This window comes from Physeter macrocephalus, chromosome 14, assembly GCF_002837175.3.
Source record: "Physeter macrocephalus isolate SW-GA chromosome 14, ASM283717v5, whole genome shotgun sequence".
Classification (NCBI taxonomy): Eukaryota; Metazoa; Chordata; class Mammalia; order Artiodactyla; family Physeteridae; genus Physeter; species Physeter macrocephalus.
The window spans coordinates 93436069-93462087 of NC_041227.1; the positions used below are offsets into that span (position 1 = coordinate 93436069).

Sequence of the window (26019 nt, forward strand, 5' to 3'; positions counted from 1 at the left end):
ACCTTTTGAGCAGCGAGACTGACAACTGCAGGTTTAGCACCTGACACTCCCTGAACATCTGCCTTTCTGGTGTTGGTATCCGCTCTCCGCGCCCTAAACCTACATCATCGCCCTCAGCTGGGCTTATCCCCTCTCCAACAGGGACTTCCCAGGCTGAGAAGAAAGTTATCCTTAGACGCAATTACCTGTTTCCTTCACCTTCTCTCAAATGTGCATCTTCAGTCAGCCTCTTTCTCCAAGCCAGAGGCTCTTTTCTTCCCAAGACCAACCTCTTCATGCTACCTCCTCCTGTGCTCCATTATCCCACATCTCTGATATATGTGCTCATCTCCACTGGCTGCCTTTTCCTCTGTCTATGGTAGAATCCCAGCCCTCTTTCCTTCCCAGCCGCCAAATCTAAAAAGTGTGTGCTAACTGCTTCCATGTGCCTCATCCTGACCCCTCAACCTGTTAAAATCAGCTGTCCAAACTCACTCTTTATAGATACATAAATTATCACAGTTTGCTCCTGTCCACATTTTACCAGTTCTTGTGAAATGCAGAAATCTTACCTCTTGTAAAGGTTTTAAAATCACACCTGGGGCTTCCCTGGTGGCGCAGTGGTTAAGAATCTGCCTGCCAATGCAGGGGAAAGGGGTTCGAGCCCTGGCCTGGGAAGATCCCACGTGCCGCGGAGCAACTAAGCCCGTGTGCCACAGCTACTGAGCCTGTGCTCTAGAGCCACAAGTACTGAAGCCCGCGCACCTAGGGCCCGTGCTCCACAACAAGAGAAGCCACCGCAGTGAGAAGCCTGCGCACCGCAACGAAGAGTAGCCTCCGCTCACCGCAGCTAGAGAAAGCCCGCGCACAGCAACGAAGACCCAACGCAGCCAAAAAAAAAAATCATACCTGTCCCTTTACTCACTTCCATATATAATTGTCTTTAATATTTCCTCTATTCATTGAGAACCACATCAGATAATGTTATAATCTTTGCTTCAACTGTCAAACATAACTTACAGAGTTTAAAAGGAGAAGGAAAACCTACTGTGTTTACCCATTTTTTACTCTTCCCATTTTTCTTCCTTCCTGATGTTCCAAGATTCCTTCGTTTATCATTTTCTTTCTGTTTCAAGAACTTCCTTTAGCCATTTGTTAAAAGAGGAGGGCAGCTGGAGACAAATTCTATTTGTATTTCTTCATCTGAAATGTCTTGAATTTCCCCTTCGTTCCTGAAAAATATTGTTGCCATATTAGGAATCTGGGGTTGACAATTTCTTTTATTCAGCACTTGAAAAATGGCCAATTCCCTCCACAATTTCTGATGAGAAATTGGCTGTTATTTGAATCGTTTTTCCACTATAGCTAAGGTATTTCTCTCTCTCTGCTTTAAAGACTTTTTCATTTTCTTTAATTTTCAAAAGATTGATTATGCTGTGTCTTAGAGTAGATTTCTTTGGTTTTATCCTGTTTGAGATGTGTTCAACTTTTTGAACCTTAGGTGTATGTCTTCTGACACATTTGGGAAATTTTCAGACATAAGTTCTTCTAATACTTTTTCTGCCCCATCCTCTTATTCTTCTTCTTCTGGGACTCCGATGATGTGAATGCTAAATATTTTATTATAGTCCTGCATATCCCCGAGGCACTACTCATTTTTTTCAGTCTATTTTCTGTTTTTCAGGTTGGGTAATTTCTACTATTCTGTCTTCAAGTTCACTGACAGGCAAGTCTTTCCTCTGTCCCCTCCATTCTGCTGTTGAGCCCATTCACTGAGGTTGTTTGTTTGTTTGTTTTTAATTATTGTATTTTTCAGATCTAAAATTTCCATTTGGTTCCTCATTATATCTTAAATTTATTTGCTGAGACTTTGTATTTCTTTGCTGAGACTCTTTTTATCATTTGTTCTAAGATTATTTGTCATTGCTCATTGAAATATTTTTATTATATCCTTGTCAGATAATTTCAATGTCTGTGTCATTTTGATGTTGGCATCTTTTGTCTTTTTTCATTCAAGTTGAAAATTTCTGGGGTCTTGGTATACTGAGTGATTTTAAAAATTGTATCCTGGATATTTCAGGTATCGTAAGACTCTGGATCTTATTTAAAACCTCTGTTTAAGCAGAACTCTTCTGACACTGTGCTGGTGGGAAAGGTGGGGAACTGCCTTGTTACTACCAGGTGGGAGTGAAAATTCAGGCTCTTCCTTGACCCCAGGTGAGGAGGGCGACTTGTTACTGCTTCTCACGTGCCCCCTGCTGACGCCACCGAAGGGGTCCTCATTACCACTGAGTGATAGTGAAAATCCTGGTTCCCCATGTGGCCCTTTTTGATACCACCCAGGCAATGGGGAAGAGTGCTTCATTACAGCCAGGTGAAAGTGGAGTCTAGGCTCCCCATTCAGCCTTTGTTGGCAGAGGGTAGAGAATGGGCCTTGGTTTTTTTCTGTAGCAATTGGCTGTAGTAGTACAATTATCATGCAAAACTATTCTGTCCTGGTAGGTTGCCCCTTTCCTGGTCCTTTGGCTAGAGAAGTCTTTTCTCTGGGTTTTGTCTGCACCCTTTGGCATTTCTGGGTTGCCAGCTTCTCCAGCATCCATTATGGGATATATGAGGCAACATCTATTATGGGATATATGAGGCAAAAAGAAAACCAGGGAACTCACCACAGTGTCGTTCCTTGGATGCTGGAGGTCCCTTGGAGGTTCCTTGGAGGTTCCTAGCTGGTCTGCCTTCTTCTCTCCACCTGAGTCTTCTTTGTTTTATATATAATGCATGGGGTGTCTTGCTGTGCTTAGTGGGAGCAATAGAAGAGAAATACATCTAGTCCATTTTGTCTTCGTTTAATTTTTAATAGATTTTAATTATCTGCTAAAATTCTTCACCTTGTCTTATACTTTCTTGAATTTATTCCTTGCCATTGTTTTAAAGTTTCTGATTGATAACTGAAAAATCTGTAATTCCCGTGGGACTGTTTCTATTTTTTTCTTGATCTTTCATCATTTGAGATGTGACAATAAAAGTAACTTTTAACTGGATGCTATATGTTATAGATTAAAATTTGTAGTAATCATTTGAGGCTCTAGATGGTATCTTGCTCCAGACGCAGTTTGCTGCTTCTTGCAGGCAGTTCAAGTAGGGGCAAATCAGCTTACTCCAGTATCGGATGGGACTAATACCAAGTGGGATTCTACGTAAAAATTGGTCTGTTTCTGACTAGCCCTTACTTCTAATGTGTAGCCATTCAAGTGTCCTAACTTAAAGTTGACCGGTGCCCACTGCCTTGATAGGTGCTGAATTCATATTTCCTGCCACACAGTGGTACTGCCTAAAGCTTCTGCATGGTTCTCTGCCTCTTGCCTGGCCTCTCTGCTACTAGGCATCTCTAAACTCTTAGTCACCACTTATGAATCAACCAATAACTTAAGGTGAAAACTTCATTATTTTCATCCCTGAATTCCCTTTGCTAGGATCTTGACCCCTAAGTCCTTGTTACTTTAGAGCTCTCCAATCCTTCAACAGGTTTTTTGGTTGTTGTTTTAAAATCCAAGCTTTTCTAATTATTCTTGATGGGAAGGTCTTTCTGTTTTAATCCACCCAATAACTGGAAGTAGAGCTAAGTTATGTTATTATTTCTAACTTTAACTTATCTGTAGATTATTTTGTATTTTTCACATGCACAATCATATCTACAAATAATGACAAATTTGTTTCTTCCGTATCAATATTCATATGTTACTGATATTTCCATGCTTCATGGCTGAGATCTCTTCTGTCCATATAGCAAAGTTCACATGCTTTAGTGGGGTTTTTGTTGGTTTGTTTTGGTGATAGGGAGGGGTCATAAGTGTTCTAATTTTGCAGTTTTCATTTATCTTGCAGGACTGTAAATTTTCCTTTTTCTTTTCTCTCTCATTACCTAATTGTCAAAAGGTGCATCTCCTTTTTCACTTTTTTTCTGTATTTCAGAGATTGCCCGCTTAGATTACACCAGCCCCTTTGAATTGTGCTCACTTTGAAGCCCCTTCTCTGTGGTTTGTGCTCTGATCTGCTTGCACATATTTTTTAGAGCATTCAGACTTATGGTGCACTTAGTCTTTTTGGCAGTAGTTTTACACTAACTTTAGGCCCATTTGCTGGCATCCTTCTTCTTTCTTGAAGTCCATCTCCCTCTGCCTTCTCTCCACAAAGCCTTGCTCTGAGGTGGGACTGGGGCAGGCATGTGAAAGTATATGCAGAGATTTGGTGATTTTTCTCATTTTATTGTTGGTTTGAAGTTTCAAAATTGTCTGGCTTCAAGTTACACTGAGGTTTTTGTATAGATTTACTTTTTCCTTCTTGTTTTTTGCCTTATTTTACAATGAAATATTGGGAGATGGGGAGCTTAGGTTGCCACCAATGTTTTCAGCTACCTGGACGTTTACCTTCATTCTTTTTTTTTTTTTTTTAATTTTTTGGCCGCACCATGTGGCACGTGGGATCTTAGTTCCCCGACCAGGGATCGAACCCGTGCCCCCGGCAGTAGAAGCCTGGAGCCCTAACCACTGGACTGCTAGGGAAGGCCCTCGCCTTCATTCTTGAAAGATGTGTTCGAGAATTCTATGTTGGAAGTTAATGTCTTCCCTGGCACTTCCAAAGTTTAATTTCACTGTACTGGTTTCCTTTGTGGGTAGTGATTCTAATCTCAGTCTAATTGCTAATTCTTTGGAGTTAATTTCTTTTCTTTCTGACTGCTTTACATTTTTTTCTCTTTGTCTTTGACGCTCCGCAGTCTCACCAATGTGTCTAAGTGTGGATGTTTACTTTGTCTGTCTTGGATGGTTTCATCTACATATACCATTTATCAATTTTGGAAAAGTCTCTGTTGCTGTCTCTTAGTTTCCAATGCTTCATTCTTTCTCCTCTTTCTCTCTAGAACAAATTATCAAACATGCATTAGTCATATTTTTACCCTCTCCTTCCTATTTTCTACCGTTTTTGTCTCGGCTGCAGAGGAGAGAATCTATAGATCTGCCTTCTAGTTTCTGCTTCTCTGTGTCCAAACTGCCATTGTTAACTATCCATTTAAGTTTAGTTTCCGTACTTTCATTTCTAGAAGTTCTATTATTTTACCTGTGATAGTCTCAGGTTTATCTTTTATTTCTTTGAAAACAGTAAGTTTATTTGCTTTACAGTGTTTGATGATGTCATCATCTGAAGCTGGTAAACTTTTTCTGCTTTTTTTACTGGCAGTGTCTTATTTCTCTACATGCTTAGTTATCTTTGTCCATGTTTGGTCATCGCTCTTGAAAAATAGTGAGATCTCCAAATCTAGGACGGAGATACCTTCCATTAGAGAAGATGTGAGTTGAACTAGAAGTAGTCCCACGTGGCTTGACACCTGGACTACCCAGGCTCTACATACCTGACTAGGTTCTAGACATCGTGTTCCCTCCTATGCCCACTCCTTTTCAAATGTGTTCCATTCAAGCCCTGCTGAATAGCAAACTGTACAATCCTTTCTCTTCTGCCCTCCCAACACCCACATCCTCCAAATAAAAGTCCAGCAGCCAATTCTGTATTATCTTCGCAACTTTTCGGGAAATCTAAATCTTCTAAATTATTTTTTAAATCTAGCAGTCATCCAATTCAGCTATTACCATAATATGCCCACTCCCCGTCTATCCCATCCCCTAACTATCTTTAGGATCAATTTTTCTGGGTACCTGCCATCTTTCAAACACCAAATCAGAAGTCGGTTGATCTTGAAAAACTCTACTAGGAATCATACAAAAATAAGTGATGATAATACTTATAAATATTGCAGTAACTGCAAATACTCGAAATTACTAGTGGTTCAGATCTAGCAATCTAGACCTTCCCTGTGATTCTTGCACTTTGGCTCAACCTCAGTGACAATCACAGAATATAATCCATGTTAAAACAATTTCTATTTAATCCATAATCTCTTTCTACATGTTCTATCTTAAATTTCTCCTCCTCCTACTTTTATTTTCCACCTACAGCTCTGACTATATCAAAATCTCTTCATACGGCTTCTAATTGAATCAATCAACTGTCTTAGCTGAATCTGAGGCATCCATCTCTATACACTCCCACTTCCAATTATCACATTTTCCAATCTAATCAAGCTTCTCACCCTTCTGCTTTCAAGCTTTTTCCAGGCTGGCCTCTAAACTTGAACGACTTTCTACTCTAATTCTTGCTTGGCTAGTTGACATTTGTTTACACAGTATTAGGGAATAGGATTCCAGGCACAATGCCAAATAACATGCTTGCTTTTAAGTCTCTACTGATTAATGTAGGTGGAAATTGTGATACTAAAGTTAAAATTTGGCTTTATAGGCTGATTTCATTGCTTTTGAATTGGGAGTAATGGTGTATTTATCTGAGGTTTGTAAACAGCATAGCATCAGTTGGCATTCTAACTGCAAGTGAGAGTAAGGGGTGAAGACCTACATGATAGCATTTACTCATAACTGAGTAGTGCATTAGCATTGAGCATTCATGTTTACTTTGCTGAGAACAATCAGCTTCTAGAAATCTGAAAAACTGAACATAATCGGTAGGTTACTATTTATAACACAAACCAAAAGTTTCTTGATTGAGTTATGAGAAAACTCCAGACAAAAATTCAGGAAAATGTTTCAAACGTTGGGGGAAAAAGAGCCACCTTTATGGTTCATATTTCTCGCAGCAGTTCAGTAAGGCTGTTTTCACTGAATAAACATAATCTAATTTTATTTAAAAACAAATATGAAGCATTTGGCACAATTTAAAACTTTACTGCCATGCTACAGACAATTTATGGAACCACATAATGGAAACTTTTATTTTTAGTATTCATGTCTAGGGATTTCTTCTAAATTTAAAAGGCCACCTGTAAACAGATCTTTGTTCATATATTTGATAAAATAACTTTCTTTAACAGGGATCAGAAAACAGCAAATGATGCTGGTTACCATGGTAATTCAATTCTGAGTCAAATATTATGTTGGGCCCTTTGCTAACATTATTTCGCTTAATTCCCACTACAATCCTTTCAGGTATTATTCCTTAACCAGTAGAGAAACTAAGGCTCAGAGAATGTTAAGAAGCTTATACAAAACTAAGTCACACAGGAAGCAAGAGCAGAGCCAAGAGAAGGTCTGAGATTGGTTCAACTCCAAAGTCCATGCTCAGATCTCTGTGCTGTACTTCCTCTATAGCAGATTTTCTTTTCAGAGGAACCAGTCACTATAGAAGTACAGCTTATTTCTATTTCTATTTTTCTGGTCTGGAGTATGAATTCCTTGTCAGCAGAGCCCATGTTTTTTACATAACTTTGTTTTCCCAATTCCTATTAGAGCAGCGGTATCAACAAGTTATTGCTAAATGAAAAGAGGATATTAAATTCATTGCCACTGTGCCTAAAAGTGCCAGGACACATTACTCTAACAAGGCTCACCTGTAAAAAGAACCAAATTTTAAACAAACAACCTTGAAATGGGTACATAAACCTTTCAATGGCCACTTTTATTATGTTCATTGTGGAATGACTGGACACATACCAATCTAGCTGAGCTGTGGCTACTATGTAATTATTCCAGAAACATAGTTTTATTTTAAGTCAATTCATGAAGACAGAAACACTCTGCAGCTAACAACCTGTATTCCTTGCCTGGGACTCTTTTTCCCCTCATACAGGTAGAAAAACTAAATCCGTAACTTTCGAATTGGAACAGTAACTTTGTCTGGTCTATTGCTTTTGAAAAAAGATTATGAGACAAAACACAAAGAAAGACAAACATCATAAAATAACTTTTATACAGGATTAGTAGATCTGTTTACATATCAAAAACAGAAAGGCCCTCATTACAGTTAGATTTCACATAAATTACACAGATTGATTTTTTAAAACTACTATTCAACTTTGTTTAAAGTCCCTTTTAAAAATTTCATTTTGAAGGCACAGTGCATGAAAATGAACCAAAGACTGAAGCACTTGAGATGAATGAGTTTTGGGCACCTCATATAAATAGCTATAGATTTTTCTGGAGCTGGGGAATGTCACTCTGAAAAAATGGGGAGGTGAAAAGTTGATTTTTAATCTGTGTGTAAAAAAATACCATTATGGCATACCTCCAGAAAGTCTGCAGCATGGCCAGCATAGAAGGTAGCTAGTATACTCATGTTATGCCATTTGTAAAAGCCATAATCATACATATTTATATAATTTATATCCAAATGCCTCAAAATGGTAGCCTATTTTCAAATTTCACAATAGATTCTGCCAAATGGAAATCAACTAGGATAATATTCTGAAAGTCAAGTGGAATATTAATGAATTATTGCTAAAAATAGGAGGATTGGATGTTGGGAAACATTTCTTCATGAACTGGAAATCCAAGTTCAGCTGACATTAATCAAGGGCTCTAATCACCCCCCCCCAAATCTGCTTTAATTAAAGCAAGTCAGAAACCAAATACTTATCAAAAATTTGCTATATAGAAGATTACTGAACATCAACCATAGTGGACTTTTTTGTAGTAACATTAAAGTTGCTACTGTTAAAAACAATTCCACCGGAGACCATAACATAGGGCACTATTACAGCATTCGCAGCCAAGAAGCTTTTAATACAGCAAGGAAAAAACCTGGCACAAGTGCACTTCAGGCCACAGGAAAATAAAATGATTTACTGCTGAGAATAAATGGAAATAGAAGAACAGGTCCTGGTTACTGAGTAACCTGGTGTTAGCTCAGAAACACAATAAGCTCAGGCATAAGCACTACCTTTTATTTATTTGTCAACTCATAATTAGTTTTAAGTTCAATATTCATTAATTCAGCAAATCCCATTCAGGTGAAAGTTACCAAAGATTAACCAATCAATCACACTGGGCCAAATATACATTACATTTCCTTTCTGGAGGATGACAAAGTCCCAAAGCACATTCCCTCCAAAGAGAATTGCAAGCATTCCTCAACTGGATGGGATCCCAACTACTATCAAATGTTCAGCAAAATACATCAAAACTAAAGGGTCCTTCCTTCTGAAATTAACTTGAGTTCATCTTATTGAACTGCAGAATCAGTACAAGTGCATTTACATAGGCAGACACTTTGAACATTACCTACTCAATCACTTTGCTTTTATTAAGGAGCTGGGAGGGAAGAAGGCTTACAAACTGATCACCAGGACAAAAAAAAAAAAGCCTTGTGAGTAAAGAAAGGCACAACTCAGGCTTGGGCAAATTTCTTAATACTGTGATACTTACTTGCCTCCGTGACTCCAAGGAAATGGAAAGTCTCTAGGAGAAATACTGAAGAAATGCATTCCCCATGCCATATGGCTTCAACGCCTTAAGCAGTTGATGTGGTCTAATATTAGATTAGATCCACAAATAAAAGACAAAGCAGGGCAGAGAACACAGTCTTAGTAGTCATTATCCTGTACATTCATGTTAACAGGTAACATAGGCTGAGAAGGCCTTGTTTTCCAGAGCAATGCATTATTTAGAAATTCATTAGAGATTCAAGATTCATAGCAGAATTTGGTTTTCCTTTCAGGGAAAATTATTAAAAGAACTATTTGTACGTTCATCTCTAAAAATAGTTTACACATGCTTAAAAGGCATGGAGTCCAGCCACTGTGATGTACAGTGAAAGACATGTTTAATTTAAGACAGAGATGAATTTAAAAGGCATCCTCTAGTGAAGACCAATGCTAATAAAGTAAAGGTTGTCATGTCAACTTTGTTTCATTTCCACCTGCAATGTCCCAAGCAGAGCCAGCCACTCATAGGCCCTTTGTTGGTTTTCTGACTTTGCACTCAAAAATAAAGCTGCAAAGAGCAATACCACCACATCATCCCCTTAAGGAAAATGTAGAGCATTATTAGAAGAAATTAAATCATGTATATTTCATTAAGTATTAGCACTTCACAAACTGTTCTGTGTACGTGGTGGGCTAAGAGTGGGGTGGGTGGCAAGGGCTCAAAATTTCAAGTTGTTAATAACAGGATTAACACCAGAATGGCTTAACCCGGAACCACCCAAATTAGATCACAGATACTCATTAATAAATGTCATGACTTCATTATTCCTGCTAAACCAAATCTCTGTTTATGAAGCCACTTTGGGTACATTTCTCACAATACTTGGTTGAATGACCTAGATGGGTGGTAAACCACTCCACATGAAGGCTTTGGGATGATAGATACATTAATGGATATAGAATACAACTTGAAAGGATGAGAGCAAGTGTTTTGATCCCCTGATTTAGTACAAGTTCAGCAGCAACTTGGCCATTAAAACATTCAAAGGTATTAAACCATTAGATCATTGGTAAGACTCTTACAAAAAGCATCATTTCCATTGAATAGCATGATATGACAGACACAATAAAACGCAAATCTTTTAGGCCTTTGCAGTAACCCTACTGGCACTGAAGATAACACTTTCTCACTACAGTGTTACTTTTTTTTTTTTTTTAATGGAGGGAGCCATATTTAAGTCCTTTCAACTGAACTTTTAACAAAATTGGTTGATCAAGAAGAGACTGTCAAATGAAACATTAGGACAAAGAACTCAATCACACGCAGAGGCCTTTACGAATAAGGTTGGCCAAGCTATTTCAATAACAGGATGCTATGATAGGGCGCTGGCTTGGGCTAACAAGAAGTGTAGATATTCTGTGCTCAAATGTAGGTTAAGAATGTGCAAGTAGGTCTCTTCTACGCTTCCAGGTATTTTCAGTAGAATTCAGATCTTGTCGATTGCCAGGTCATCTGAAAACCCTAAGTGTACAACATAGAAAAAGGTTCAAATTTAGGAAATAGTAAAGAATTAGGCATTCCTAGAATAAACTAGTGCTTCACAGATAAAAGCAACAGCACCTGTGGGTTTTTACCAAGTTAAAAGACAGGCAACACGAGTTTTAGCTTTTGCTAGATCTCCCTCTCAGCTCTACGCAAATGGACACTGAGATCTTTTACAACAGTCAACAAGTTCTCCCTTAAAATGGGGATGTTTACAACTTTGCTAAACCTTACACAAGAGGTAGTGAAATCCTGCTTAGAGCACAGCCCACCAGTTCTGATCTAGCCTTGGAACAGGTAGAAAGCCAAATACGGAAGCCCGTTTAATCATTTCCTAATGTTACATAAGTTTCAAAATCAATTCAGCCTCCATTAAACCTGAATAATAAGAGAAACTCCAGCTATTTAATAACTAGAGAAAAGTACTCCTCAATAGGTTGAAAAAACCTCGAGTTTTTAAAGCTTTATGTCAGATTCTGACTGCTGTCCCTGCCTTAATGTTTCTGGATTCTTTTGGCCATTTAAAATAAAGAGAAAAAGCTAAAGCCACTAGTAAACACCTGGTGTGCAAAATAAAACATCCACTAGTTGGCTTTCTTCAGTTATAGCATAAGCTTCAAACAGCTCATCTTAAATTAGAAGAAAAACAAAGTGGCTGTCCCATCTCTGCATAAATAGAAAGCAGATTTTTTTTTTTTAAGGTAAGAGTACTTTAAGGAGGGGAAGTTCAAAACTGTCAGCCAAATTCACAGAGAATACAAATTTAGCAAGTTAACTTCCCAAAGCTCTTTGAAAAAGCAAGATAGTCTCTCTTCTTAATGCAGTATCTCCCAAAAGGAACTGTAACTTTGCTTGGTACTTATGCTGGGAGAGATACAAGGTGTGTTTTTCAATGTTTGCTGGAATATAACGTTTCCTCTTCAGTGTCTGTTTCATCCTGGAACTCATGGCTTAAGAGAGACTTCTTGGAGCCGGTTGACATCATGCGAATTTCATCTTCATATTCATCATGATGCTGCCTGAGCCGATGAAAGCCATCCTTGTGTCTGTTAGACTTGATTGAGCAGATGCACCAAATAATGCAAGCGGTTAGGATCAATGCTGACATGGTGGCACCTGTCAACCAAAACCATCACGTGAGTAGTGTTCTAGTTGAAGAATATAAATAAGCAGCTGCTTACAATAGCACTTTTAAAATTATGCCCTTCATTTATTTTATTTTTATTTCATTCACTTAAAAACAAACTTTTTTATTACAGAAGTAGTACATGTATCATGTGCAAAATTAGAAAAATACAGATAAGCAAAATACTAAAAACCCATACCCCAAACTCCACTTCACATCTCCATTACCCCAAGGTCATTTTTAACAACCTTAGGGCATATTTTTTCTGGATTTTCCTTCACGTGTGTGTATGTACACATATATTTTTTCTTTTACCACAATGAAATCAAACTGTGTCTGCTGTTGTGTAACCTGCTTTTCATCAATCAATGACTTCCACTTTTCCTTTCTGGTAAATTTTCATCTCATCCCAAATCCCTCATTTATTTAAAATATTTTTACATAAGGTTACCAGAATAACAGTCTAAGTAACAGAAAATAATACCAATAAAATCATAATAAAAATTAAGTTCATGGGACTTCCCTGGTGGTCCAGTAGTTAAGACTCCAGGCTCCCAGTGCAGGGGGCCCAGGTTCGATCCCTGGTCAGGGAACTAGATCCTGCATGCATGCCACAACTAAAGATCCCACATGCCGCAACTAAAGATCCCGCACGTGACAACGAAGATTCTGGGTGCCACAACTAAGACCCGGCGCAGCCAAATATTAAAAAAAAAATTAAGTTCACAACAGCAAATGGGTGGCAGAGCCAGATTTAAACTGAATCCCAGCTCCTATGTTTCTAAGCACTTAGTGATTTATGCTTTATCTGATTCAAGTTAAGAACTCTACCGTAAACACCCCACAACAGGCTCTATGATTTGACCATGTTTCCAATATACCACTCTCTCTCAACTAAGGATCTCTCCCCAACACACCCTGTAATAAAACTTGGTTATTTTGCATCAGGTCCAAGTTGTACTTAGAAATGAACCAAGGTTCTTTGTGTCAAAAGATACAATACAGCAGAGTATTTATTATTTTACCACATTTTTTCTTTCTAAACTTTCAGTGATTCAAGCAATGGCACACATTAAGCCTGGAGAAAACAAATATTCCCTCCTTCCAGGATCATGGAAAAAATAGAACTAACATAAGTCAAAGTCCAAGGGACTTATGATCTTAGTATAAAGCAAATCATTCATTCAATCGACAACTCTTCATTAAGACCCACTACATGCCAACCCATGGTTCTAGGCACTGGGAGGCAGATGAAATCCCTGTCCTCTCAGAGTTTATGTTTTAGTGGGAGAGATCGAATACAGACAGATAGATGACTAATACATAATGTAACGGCAGGTAGTGATAAGTGCTTTAACAGAAACAAGTGGCGGTGAGATAGGGACAGGGGTACTATTTTAGCTAGGGTGATCAGGGAAGGCCTCTCTGTGGAGGTGACATTTGAGTACAGACCTGAAAATGTGACGGGGCAAGCCATGAGAACATACGAGAAAATAGTGTTCCAGGAAAATCATGTTTAGATAGAAGACGTTAGAAGAAAAGTGATTATTTTCGGGTGATTATGGAGGTGATCCACTCTCAGATTGAAATGTCAGGATTGGTTTTAACTTCAACTACTGAAAATTTAAATTTTTTTCACCTGATACAGTTACCACAAGCTCCCTTGGCAAACCAAATATCCGGTTATCTGTGTCAAAGACTATTACCACAGAACTGGCTGCATCATGATGCACAAAGACCTAGGAAGATAAAGTGCAAGAATTAGGAGAAAGTTTACCTAAGGTATATTGTATCCCTGCTATATTCCTAGGGCCTTTATAGCAAACCAAGGAGATGGTTCATTGTCATCTAAAGTACACAAAATGCTACAAAAATTTCCCTTTTGTTGCTAAAGGATAGAAAGATAACAAGATACCATAATCAAGAGGTGGTCACATTTTTCTTTACTCCCCACAAGCTTTCTAACAAGAGTTTCAAATTAAATATAAGTATTATTAATAATAAAAATTTACATGAGACCACTCAAGTTGAGTTTCTTACCTGGGAATGTTGTTGCTGATACCCATCGGCAATGGCATTGATGTTATGGACACCTGGGGCTAACAGTACATGGAAATAACCTCCCTCTTTTGTGTGTACTTTTATTCCTTCATTGAGCACGATGACTGCTTTAGAGATTGGTTTTCCAGTCTTATCTTTAACAAATCCATGAACTCCCTTGTGAACCTTAAAAAAATAAATGTTTAAGATATAAATTTATGTTTTCATAATGCCAGATATTCTAGAGGCCATAACTTGAGGCCTGACAAAAGCAAACAAAACAACAAAACCCTCTATAAGTCTAGCTTATTTGTCCCTCCCCACTGACTCTGACCTTGTTTGCTACTCATTCACTGCTTCAGAGGCACAGAGATGGAAATAAGGGGAGAGAGGCCTCTGATAGAGTCAAAGCCTAAAATGTCCGAACCCAAATCTTCCGACGTCTTAAATGCTTTACCTTCCCACCACAGGACACTGTCTCGAGTAACTCCGTGTGATATTCAAATGGAAGAACCTGCAGCATCTCACAGGGTTAAATTACCTCAATATACATCAGATATGCGAACTCATGGCACCTATTTAGGCAATAAAAAATGAACAAAACTCTCCTTTCTACATACATTTAAAATAAACAATACAAAATTTTGGTAAAAGATTAAGAAAATATTTTGATAAACGTTTTCATTGACCATATTCCTGGGAGTTCGTTTCTAGTTAAAAGGGAAAGACTCACCTCCACCAACATGCTAAGAAGAGATTTTTTATTTTCTGCCCACAACGAAGGGAGTTGTGCTGCACTAGGAAAGTAGCAGCAGCTTGTGTATACTGTGATTTCTGGACAGTGGCCATAGGTAACACTGTAATCCTGGAATATAAGATTCAAAAACAAATGTAGGAAAATTAATTAGTAAAAGTAAGAATGAGGCTGTGTAATATGACAAATGGAATAAAAAGAAAAGCTGGGTGTTGTAAACAAAGAATCTGTAAAGCATTTTACAGCAAATATAAATAAACCACTTGGTATTATAACCAGTCACAAACATGGCCACTCCTAAGAGAGTTCTTAAGACCAGGGACTACGTCTAATTCATTTTTATATCTCCAGTGCTTCCTACAGTGACTGGCAGTAGAGGGGTTCTTATTAGAGTTTGTTGAATAAATGAATAAGTACATGCAGAGGGCCAGCTTCCCTCTAAACCCTGGAACTTCACTGCTGTTTTGGAGTTCTTAGAGGTAAAAGCACAAGTATTTGCTCTCTGATACCCTCAATCTGCAGGCTCGAACCTACCATACAGCAATATAGCAATTATTTAGGTAGGAACTACTTGTGTGGACAGGTTCCAAAATCTAACTTACCACTTTTTCCCCCCAAACCCGTTCTTCTTCCTAATTCAGTTAATGACAGTAACTCATTTTCTCACACAGGTATGAAATCTTTTGTCTTTGACTTCAATTTCTTGCTATCATCCAGAATTTGCCAAATCCTGTGAATTCCACTTCTACAATATCTCTGGAACTTCATCCCTTGATTCCATTCCCATTGCCACAACTCTAATCTAGGCCCTCAGCAGTTCTCGTCTAGGTTATTCTAAACCACAGTCCCTGTGCCACAGTCTCTCCTTCCTCCAAACCATCTTATCTTAACCCACTGTTAAAAGATTTCCATAGAATAGCTCAGATAATGCCACCATATCCCAGCTCAAAACCTTTCATGGCTTCCCATTCCTTACTAAAACAAAGCATTCAAAGCCTCAAACTCTCTTTCCATTCTTGTCTTCTGCTGCTCTCCATTACACCCCATATTCTAACTAATGTAGACTGATTCTTAAAAAAAAACAACATTCATTTTATATTGGAGTATAGCCGATTAACATTGTGTTAGATTCAGGTGTACAGCAGAGTGATTCTGTTATATGTAGACACGTATCTATTCTTTTTCAAATTCTTTTCCCATTTAGGTTATTACAGAGTATTGAGCAGAGTTCCCTATGCTATACAGTAGGTCCTTGTTGGTATAGCAGTGTGTACATATTAGACTGCTTCTTGACCTCTGCCCATACTGCTTCCTCTTTATGGATGTCTTGGTTCACCATCTCTGCATCCCTAATGCCATCTCATCTATGAAAAGAAGGCTACATCTCTGACTAGGTGTAACCTTTTCTGTCTTTAATTTCTCATGGCACATTGAGATTTCTTCTAGATCACAGTGATTAATTCTGTAACATAGTTATTTGTATAATGGGCCATAGAATATTCTCTATCTTTCATTTAGAAAAGTGCCTCACACATAGCAAGTTCTTAATAAATAAAGGAGGGAAGGCAGGCAGAGAAGGGAATGAAGTCAATTTTCTGGTCACACACGTGAACAGAATGATGAGCTAACCACCCATCTGCTAACAACTCCTGACTAATTTGAAATGGATGGACAACAAATGAAAAGGCTCTCAGAAAGAAATTAAAGAAGACATTAAATGGAAAGACGTGTTGTATTCTTGGATAGCAAGACAATACTGTTGAGATGTCAAGACAACCCAAAGTGATTTATAGATTCAACACAACCCCTAACAAAATTCCAACAGCCTTTTTGCAGAAAAAGAGAAGCCAATTCCAAAATTCAAGTGAGACTGGAAGGACCCTTGAATAGCCAAAACAATCTTGGAAAATAACAAAGTTGGAGAACTCACAGTTCCCAATTCAAAACTTAGTACAAAGCTACAGTGTTCAAAACAGCGGTCCTAGAATAAGAATAGACATATAAGGGCTTCCCTGGTGGCACAGTGGTTGAGCATCCGCCTGCCAATGCAGGGGACACGGGTTCGAGCCCTGGTCCAGGAGGATCCCACATGCCACGGAGCAACTAAGCCTGTGTGTCACAACTACTGAAGCCCGCGTGCCTAGAGCCCCTGCTCTACAACTAGAGAAGCCACTGCAATGAGAAGCCTACCCGCTTATAAGAAAGCCTGCGGGCAGCAAGAAAGACCCAACGAAGCCAAAAATAATAAAAATTTTTTAAAAATTTAAAAAAAAGGATAGACATATAGACCAATAGTATAGAATTGAGAATCCAGAAGTAAATCCATACATCTATTGTCAATTGACTTTTGACAAGGATGGCAAGACTATTCAATGGAGGAAAGAATAGTCTTTTCAACAAATGGTGCCGGGACAACTGGACTTCCATAGGCAAACAAATGAAGTTGAACTCCTACTTCATATCATATACAAAAATCAACTCTGAATATATCAGTGACCTAAATATGAGAGCTAAGTCCATAAAATTCTTAGAAGAAAACATAGGGGTAAATCTTTATGACCTAGCATTTGGCAATCAATTCTTAGATATGACAATAAAGCATGAGCAACAAAAGAAAAAAACAAATTTGGCTTCATCTAAATTAAAACTTTTGTGCATCAGAAGTTTTCTTGACATTATCAAGAAAGTGAAAAGACAACTTACAGAATAGGAGAAACTACTGACAACAGAATAGGAGAAACTATTGACAAATCAAATATCTGGTAAGGGTTTAGTATCCAAAATATATAAAGAATTCTTATAACTCAACAACAAAAAGACAAAAACCCCAACTTTAAAATGGGCAATGGATTTGAATAGACATTTTTCCAAAGAAAACATACAAATGGCCAATGGGCAAAGGAAAAGATGCTCAACATCATTAGTCATCAGGGAGATGTAAATCAAAACTAAATGAGATACCACTTCACACCTACTATGATGGCTATAATTTAAAAAATGGAAAATAAATGTTGGTGAGGATGTGGAGAAACTGGAACCTTTATACATTGCTGATAAGAATGTAAAATGGTTCAGCTGCTGTGGAAGTTTGGTGGTTCCTCAAAAGTTAAACAGAGAATTACAATATGACAAGCAAATCCACTTCTAGGTATATACTCAAAAGAATTGAAAACAGGGGCTTAAACAGATACTTGTACACGAATGTTCACTGCAGCAATATTTTCAAGAGCCAATAGGTGGAAACATCTGTCCATCAAAAGACGAACTGATAAACAAAATGTGATCTACACATACAATAGAATATTATTTAGCCATAAAATGGAATGGAGTAGGTGATGTACGCTTCAGAATGGATGAACCCAGAAAGCTAATTATGCTAAGTGAAAAAAGCTGGACACACACAAAAAAATATTGTACAATTCCACTTATATGAAATATCCTGAATAGGCAAATATATAGAGACAGAGAGTAGATTAGAAGTTACCAGGGGCTGGGAGAAGAGGAGAATGGGGAGTTATTGCTTTGGGGCACAGAGTTTCTGTTTGGGGTAATGAAAGTTTTGAAAATAGATATGGTGATAGTTGCATGACACTGTTAATGTAATTAAAATATCACTGAAATTATAATTAAAAATGGTTAAAATGGCAAAAAAAATTGCTGTCAGAGGTTAGTTAATTTAAGGACTATCATGTCAAGGAAGCCACAAAGCAGATGCCATTCACTTTACTATATCAGAAAAGTCACCTATTCTTTCACTCAATGTCCAATACGTATTTATAATTCCATTCTCACCGTATTCTATAAAGCATACCTTCATGCTGCCCAGGTGACTGTGCCATTCTGCTCCACGCATTACTCCTCCTGGAATATTCTCATCTATAAAAGCATTGAGAGATGTAGGATCAACAAGATCATAAGGCAAGTCCTCATCCTCTCCCAAAACAGCAACAACAATAACAAAGGGTAGGGAAAATATCTACCTGATTTATTTGGGCAACTGGGCTGACCCATATGCATCGATGGATGATTATTTGCATAAAGAGATGCCAAATGCTTTAGAGTCTCTTTGTTTTCCACTACAAAAAGAAAAATACAGAAGTTAGCAGAGAAATTGAAAAGATTTTTCTCCAAGTTCAACTTCATGGACACAAAAGTCATATTCCTTTCCTTCTAGTAAATCTTGTACCTCATTGAAGTTTATTGAGGAGTTACTATAATTAAGCACACGGTTCTGTTCACCCCAAGATAATCTGACCAAGAAGATAAGCATCTTCCTTATATTAAAAGGCACTAACGGCGAGTTTAACAAGTTATCACACTAAAATACAAACCTATTTTGGTATGTTTTACTATATTTGGGGGCGACTGTGGCCTAATTACAATATTCCTTGTAAGCTGCATTGAAAGCAACACAAATTATCTCCATATACAATGGCCTCAGAGAGATTCAACAGGCAACTGTTTAACTCACCACAAGGTGCAACCAGTCAGTCAAGGTTTAAAGCAGGAGAGGGCAATTCTGTATTGTTAATGTTTGGTTACATAATATGGATTTCTTGGGGTGGGCATTGTGTCTTATTCACTTTTGTATTTCCAATGTCTAGAGACATAATAATTGTTCCATAAATGTTTATGGAGTAAAAATTGAGCAGATGTGACAAGATGGCTACACTGAATAAAGCTAGGCCATCATTAGATCTGACCTCCCTCCTCCAAGTAACTGAACTGTTGATGTATGTACAGTCTTTTTAGGTTGTTTATTCATGCAGTGTGCTCAAATGCTCACCATTTAAAAAATTTTTAGAAGGGATATTACCTAATTGAAATTTCCTATTTAAGCTTAAATAGTATATATGTAAAGTGACATTCTATATACCTGTTTGTACTGGCTTGTCATATGGGTATGTGACCAGCACTGAACCACCATCTAAAGCAACAGAAAGACTGAAGTCCTGTTTCTGAATCAAATTTTCAATGATGGCTTTAGTTTCAGGTTGGGAGGCATTATCTAAAAAATAGAAATGTCAAACATAAAATATCAAGTTTTAAAATTTTAGTATGAGCAACTAAGAAAATATTCCCTACTTGAGCACAGTCAAAAGGCTAACTTACAAAATCTGTAGATAAATACTTTATTACTCCATAAGCCACTACCTCACGCAAGAAAGATACATCCTAGGAGGTAGGTTATTTTGAGTTTTACACACTTTAGGATAATGCTGAAAGGTTAATGACTCTAACCAAGTTTAAGAAAATTCTTACTGGAAACAAAAAGGGATGGACATATCCTCTTTTAAAAAATAATAACCTGTCCTTGAAAGAAAATAAGATTTTCAGAAATCTGGGTATTTTCTGAAGCATTGTTTGCAAGAGCAAAAAATTAAAAAGAAACTAAACGTCCATCAGTAGGGAAATTGTTGAATAAACTAGAGTACTACCATATATTAATAGCATAATAAGATGCCATTAATGAGAATGTTAGAGATCTATGAGTATTGAAATAGATAGATGTCAATGATCTATCCAATAAAAAAGTTGCAGAACAATATGTATAGCTGATGATCCTATTTAAGTAAATAAGAAACAGGCCTCTTCAAATCAATACTCACATACATTGTGTGTGTGTGTACGTGTGTGTACACTCATATGTAAGACAGTAGAGAGAAAGAATATACATCTCTGTATGACTATGATGAAAACGTCCCCCCCAATATTATTGATTGAATTTCTTTTTTTTTTTCAGTACGCGGGCCTCTCAGTGCTGTGGCCTCTCCCGTTGCAGAGCACGGGCTCCGGACGCGCAGGCTCAGCAGCCATGGCTCACGGGCCTAGCCGCTCCGCGGCATGTGGGATCTTCCCGGACTGGGGCACAAACCTGTGTCCCCTGCATCGGCAGGCGGACTCTCAACCACTGCGCCACCAGGGAAGCCCGATTGAATTTCTAAGAAAAAAACTTGAATTACTTTTGCAAATGAAAAACAAGAAAAATTTGAAAAGTTTTCTAGATGTCTCTATTCATTTATATTGTACATCCTAGACAAGAAAGCACCCCTTACTCATCTATAAAATAGGATCAACCAATCTCCTAGCAAAGAGAAATAAAATTATCTACAAAGTACTTTAATGACCTAAATATTGTTCTTACTTGTGAAGTCTGTATCCAGGTCTTTGCCACGAGCATTTGTCTGTCCTATCTTTGAAGTACAGTCTTTCTCTTGTGCCCTCTCTCGCCCATCTGGATTTAGAGAAGGGACAATCACAATTCTAGTCCTGTCGATCAACTAAAACAGAGACAGAAATCAATGAGTTTATTAGCTCTATGTGGAATCAAAAGGTACCCTCCCATGCTTCAAACAGAAAGTCTTTATTGTTTGTTTTAAACACAGATTTAAAAGGCAGAACTGAAAAATAAATAAAATTCTCTCTTGCTCCAAAAAAATTAAAAAAGAAACATGGCCGCTGGGCCTGCGCGTCCGGAGCCTGTGCTCCGCAACGGGAGAGGCCACAACAGAGGGAGGCCCGCATACCACAAAAAAAAAAAAAAAAAAAAAAAAAAAAAAGAAACAAAAATTGCACAGCTACTGTTCCCAGAGACCTCCCAATATCTTACAACAGGGTCAGAAACCACTGTCTGTAGGCTAAACCCAGCCTGCTGCTTGCTACTGTAAATAAAGTTTTATTGGCACACAGCGTTGCCCATTCATATGACTGTTTTTGCTCTGCAATGGCAGAGTTGAGTAGTTGCAACACACAACATCTGACCCACAAAGTCCAAAATATATACTATATGGCCCTTTATAGAAAAAGTTTGCTGACCACTGGCTTAGGTCAATAATAACTGACCAATAAATAAAAATAATACAAATACAATAAACACAATAATATTGTATTTATAATAATATTGTACTTCCAGACTAAAAACTGGAACATATAATGTGACAAATTATCAATGTATGTCTGGAAACAATGAGACAGAAGAGTTGAAATCAGCATATCAAAAAAAAATGAGGTAGGATATTTGTCTTACTCATAATTTCTCCCTCAAATGAGCCATATCCAGAGGTGTTCTACATTTATGGCATGAATTTCTGATATAATTCATCCTACATATTTCTAATAGTAAATCAGAATAAGTGATCCCTGGTTTATTTATTCTAGTAAAATTGTCAATAGCTTGAAAATATATTTGCAATCCTTTAATTTATTTATGCTGGAATCTCTGAGGGAGATTTTTTTCCTATATGCTTGGGCTTAACCATATGTCTCTCGGTATATGTATATTTTCTTGAACTCTCCAGACAATTCTGGCACTTAGCTCAAAACAAATGGCAATCTAAAGTGATCTAAGCCTAATTAGACCAGTGAGGCAAATTCTCATAAACTAGGAGTTTTGAAATTCCTGGTAGATGTTTTACCTGGGATATATAGTCTCTTACAACCTTAAGATCAGTAGGTAGTAACTCTGGCCAAATGTTAGAATAACCTAAGGAGCTTTTAAAGAAATATTGATGCTTCTGGGGATGGAGCCCAGGCATTGGTATTTGTAAAAGCTTCCCAGATGTGTTCAATGTATAGCCAGGGTAGAGAACCACTGTCCTAGGTAATCTCCCTTTTAAAAAAGAACAACAACAAAAATCTTTGAAATATTCCTGCAACTCACATGAAGAAGTCAATGGGATCTGCTTTGCTGAAAATGGTAAAATAATTTTTGATCAAGTCTGATTTAGGTTCATCTCACCTAATCCCACATCTTGGGATCCTAATCATGACATCAATTCTTTCCAAATTTCTTTCAGGGAAGGCAGTAGGGTAAAACAGAACAGCACAGGCTTTAGAGTGAGACATGCTTGGGTTTAAATCCCTGCTTTACCACTTAGTAGCTGTGTGACCTCCTGTAAGTTATCAAATATCTCTGCCTCAGTTTTCACATCTATAAAATGAAGCTAACATAATTGCAGGGTTGAGGATTGAATTATGATGTATGTAAAGTACCTAGCACATAGTAGGTATTAAACAAATACTAGTTCTTTTCCCCTTTCCTAAGTTCTATACAGACAGTGCCAATTAGTGAGCGTTCTAGACAGGTGCACACTCTTTCCTTCCTTTCCCTAAGACAACACAGAAACAAGGTTGCTTAATCATACATAACCAGCTTCTGGATCAACGTTCTATTCTATAGTCACAGGCGACTAAAGTAGGCACTGCCATATCACTTTTTCTAAAATCTCTTAGCATCCAAGGTGTCCAATAATTTCATCTTTATTACATGAAAAAAAACCCAATTTCTCTTCTACCTCATTTTTCAATACAGTATCCTAGTTATAAATAACTGGCAATGGAAGTCCCTCTAATTAGAATATACATCACTGTGAGTAAAGATTGGAAGGGTAACATAAAGGAATAGAGGACTGAATGCAAATCTTTATTATTTTTTTCCTCTATGGCTCTTAATATATACAAAGAAATATAACAGAAAGACACAATTAACAATGATTATATACCAAGGTCCATTTTTAAAGAGTAAAGTTTATAATGACCTTAAAAGTACCTCTGTATAAAATCTAACAGGAAATTAAATTTAAAAAAAAATGGTGCCTTGATATCAGTGTATCACTGAGCTTTTTCCTTTTAAAGCATGTCAAAACAGGCTATTTTCTTACTTGGGTAACAGCTGGGTTCTTTTTGTAGTTTAGGCAGAGAAATTCTGCCAGAGCCAAAAGAAGTTCAGTTCCAACTGGAGCATTTCCATGGATACCAGCAACAAAACGAATCTTTGGTTCTTCAGGCTCAGATACATTGGGCTTATTGGAGATTTCAAGGGACCAAATGTGACGATATTCAGCACTCTGTCCCAAACTTTCAAAAACCAGAAACAAAGAGTCAGCAAGTAATCAAGTATTATGTTAATGCTGCCTTACAGATTTTAAAAAAACAAATGAGAACAAAATTTGAAAAGTCTTAAAAAGTCTTTAAAGAGTAAATCTTTATGTCAGACTACTTTAAGAAAATTAGGTTCCCTTAATCAAAGAAAGTCAAATAGATGTGAGATACTATCAGATTTAGGAAAGATTATGATTTAGTTCAGCATTCCTCCAAATTGTCATTCTCCTATCATCTTCATAATATTTACCCAATCTTCTATAATCTATACTACTCTTCAGTTAATATATGTCTTTTTTTTTTTTTTGGCTGTGCTGCCTAGCATGTGGGATCCTAGTTCCCCGACCAGAGATCGAACCTGCGGCCCCTGCACTGGAAGCATGGAGTCTTAACCACTGGACCTCTAGGGAAGTCCCTAGTTAACATATGTCTTTTAAGTTAACTCACTTAGATTTTTATTATGGAAATATTTAAATATACACAAATGCAGAGCACCTTACTTTTAAAATCTAAATTAATTTACACAAATAAGACATTTTATACTTTAAATGCAGTACCAAGATTACAGCAAAACTAATTTAAAAGGCCTGCTTTCTTTGATATAAAGGGAGATTTACAAGAGTTAGATAGAAAAAAAAATTGGCATTAAATTGAGGATTAATAGAATAGACAAAGTACCGCTTTCTCACAATGGTATTTAATGATACTTAGCAACCGCTGGAGGACCACCTAAAACTGCCTTGTGTCCCACCACTGGCAGGTGTTGCATATTTGCTGGGAAAATATTTAACTAAGAAGTGCATGTTTAATTGAAAGGTTAAAAAAAATGAACTAAGTAAATGGATAGCAAAATAATGTCCAATTTTTTGTTTTAAAATAAGAAAGTCTGTAACGTCTATATGGCACTAACATGGACAGCATTAAAACCTGACCTGGGCAGAAATGTTCAAGAGTCAGTTGCGGAAGAGAGGTAATTGGCATTGCCAAAGTAAATATCAGTCTTTGTAATTACAGACATTATAAACCAGTATTTGAGAAAGTAAATTTACTGGTAAAATTAAAAGAACCAATGAAGAAAAAAAAGTGAAAAAGTGAAAGGCTAGTTAATGTTCATTAGGTTTGTAGTAAAGAACTGTAAGTTCAGGGCAAAATGTAAAGTAAAGGCCCTAAAATAGGCAAATAATAGGAATCAACAAATCAAGGAAATAGTTTTGAGACAGTGAAAGTGAAGCAGAGAAGCCTAAGAAGTGAAGGTAAAAGTTGTCTCAGCCATCAGTTTTACGTAAGCCAGTACTGCATGTTTTCCCAGAACCCTCAATCACATATGTCCCTAAGGCTTCAGGGAACCGTGACTGTGAGTAGAGACTAAAGCACAGAAAATGGCAGCCAACCAGGCTTCATTTTCTAATTTGAAGAAAAGGTTAAACATGATCCCTGACAAGTGAGCTCATAGTTCCAAATCTGTCCCTGCCCCCAGCAAAATGAAACAAACTAAATAGTATTTAGTCAGAACGTGAATCTGCAGCTGAGAAGTAGAAAGGGTTTTGAAATCAAAGTAATCATTAGAAAGAATGATTTTACATTTTCTGGAGGCACAGGCCACACTGCTAAACTAACAAGTAATTCTGCTCCAATGTTTCTCATAAAAGTTTCCAAGATTCATTGTTAGAAAGATCTCCAAGCAAACATCTGTTTCAAAATAAGTGAAATCCAACTCTCTATACATTCAGCTCCCAAATATCTCTAAATAAATTAAAAGAACCATTTACTGTGGCTTATGCTAAATGTAACCTCTTTAAAATGAAGAAAGAACAAAGGAAGGAAGGAAGGAAGGAAGGAAGGAAAGAAGAGAGAGGAAGGAAGGAAGGAAGGAAGGGAGGGAGGGAGGGAAGGAGGGACGGAGGGAGAGAGGAAGGAAGGAAGGAAGAGGGAGGGAAGGAGAAAGGGAGAAAGAAAGAAGAAAAAAAGGCAGCAAGAAGGTGACACTTACTTGGTAAGATTTGTAATATGTGGATAGTTCATCACAAGTCCTCTCAGAAACTCTGATAAGTCCTTGTATGAATGGTATCGATAAAGAGCCAGATTTGAGGAGCGTAACATGAAGCCTTCCAAACCATTCTCAGCTGAAAGGTCTTTAATTAAAGTTTCAAACTCTTTAGTAGTCGGATCGCTGGCACCCTCATTGTTGGTGCTGTCCCCCTTGCCTTTCTTTGATTCATTGTTTGAATCTGTTGAAGATCGAACAAGTGTGAAGTTGACCTGAACAGCACCTTCGCTGTTTACGGTCACATTCTTGGTAACTGGATTATACCTGTAATAGAGGAGACAGATCAGAGCCACGCTTCTGCAGCTGGAGTACCCAAACCCTGGGAAAACAGAGGTGTGCAGAGGATATGTGAATCCTTGAGATAAATGTGGTGCATCTCCCTAAAGGGTCA

General features: G+C 37.5%; 1 protein-coding gene across 1 annotated transcript in view; it reads right to left on the reverse strand.

Annotated features, from left to right (window-relative positions):
* Positions 1–7768: 7768 nt before the first annotated feature.
* CPD (carboxypeptidase D) overlaps positions 7769–26019 on the reverse strand; it is a 72992-nt gene continuing 54741 nt past the window's right edge. Inside the window, exons 12-21 of the mRNA XM_024127615.3 lie at positions 25572–25892; positions 23362–23557; positions 20847–20982; positions 19578–19709; positions 18682–18777; positions 18513–18577; positions 14681–14812; positions 13948–14133; positions 13547–13646; positions 7769–11897 (exon numbers count right to left, since the gene is read on the reverse strand). Coding sequence (XP_023983383.1) covers positions 11671–11897; positions 13547–13646; positions 13948–14133; positions 14681–14812; positions 18513–18577; positions 18682–18777; positions 19578–19709; positions 20847–20982; positions 23362–23557; positions 25572–25892 — 1591 coding nt within the window. The 3' untranslated portion in view covers positions 7769–11670. The remainder of the gene's footprint in view (positions 11898–13546; positions 13647–13947; positions 14134–14680; positions 14813–18512; positions 18578–18681; positions 18778–19577; positions 19710–20846; positions 20983–23361; positions 23558–25571; positions 25893–26019) is intronic.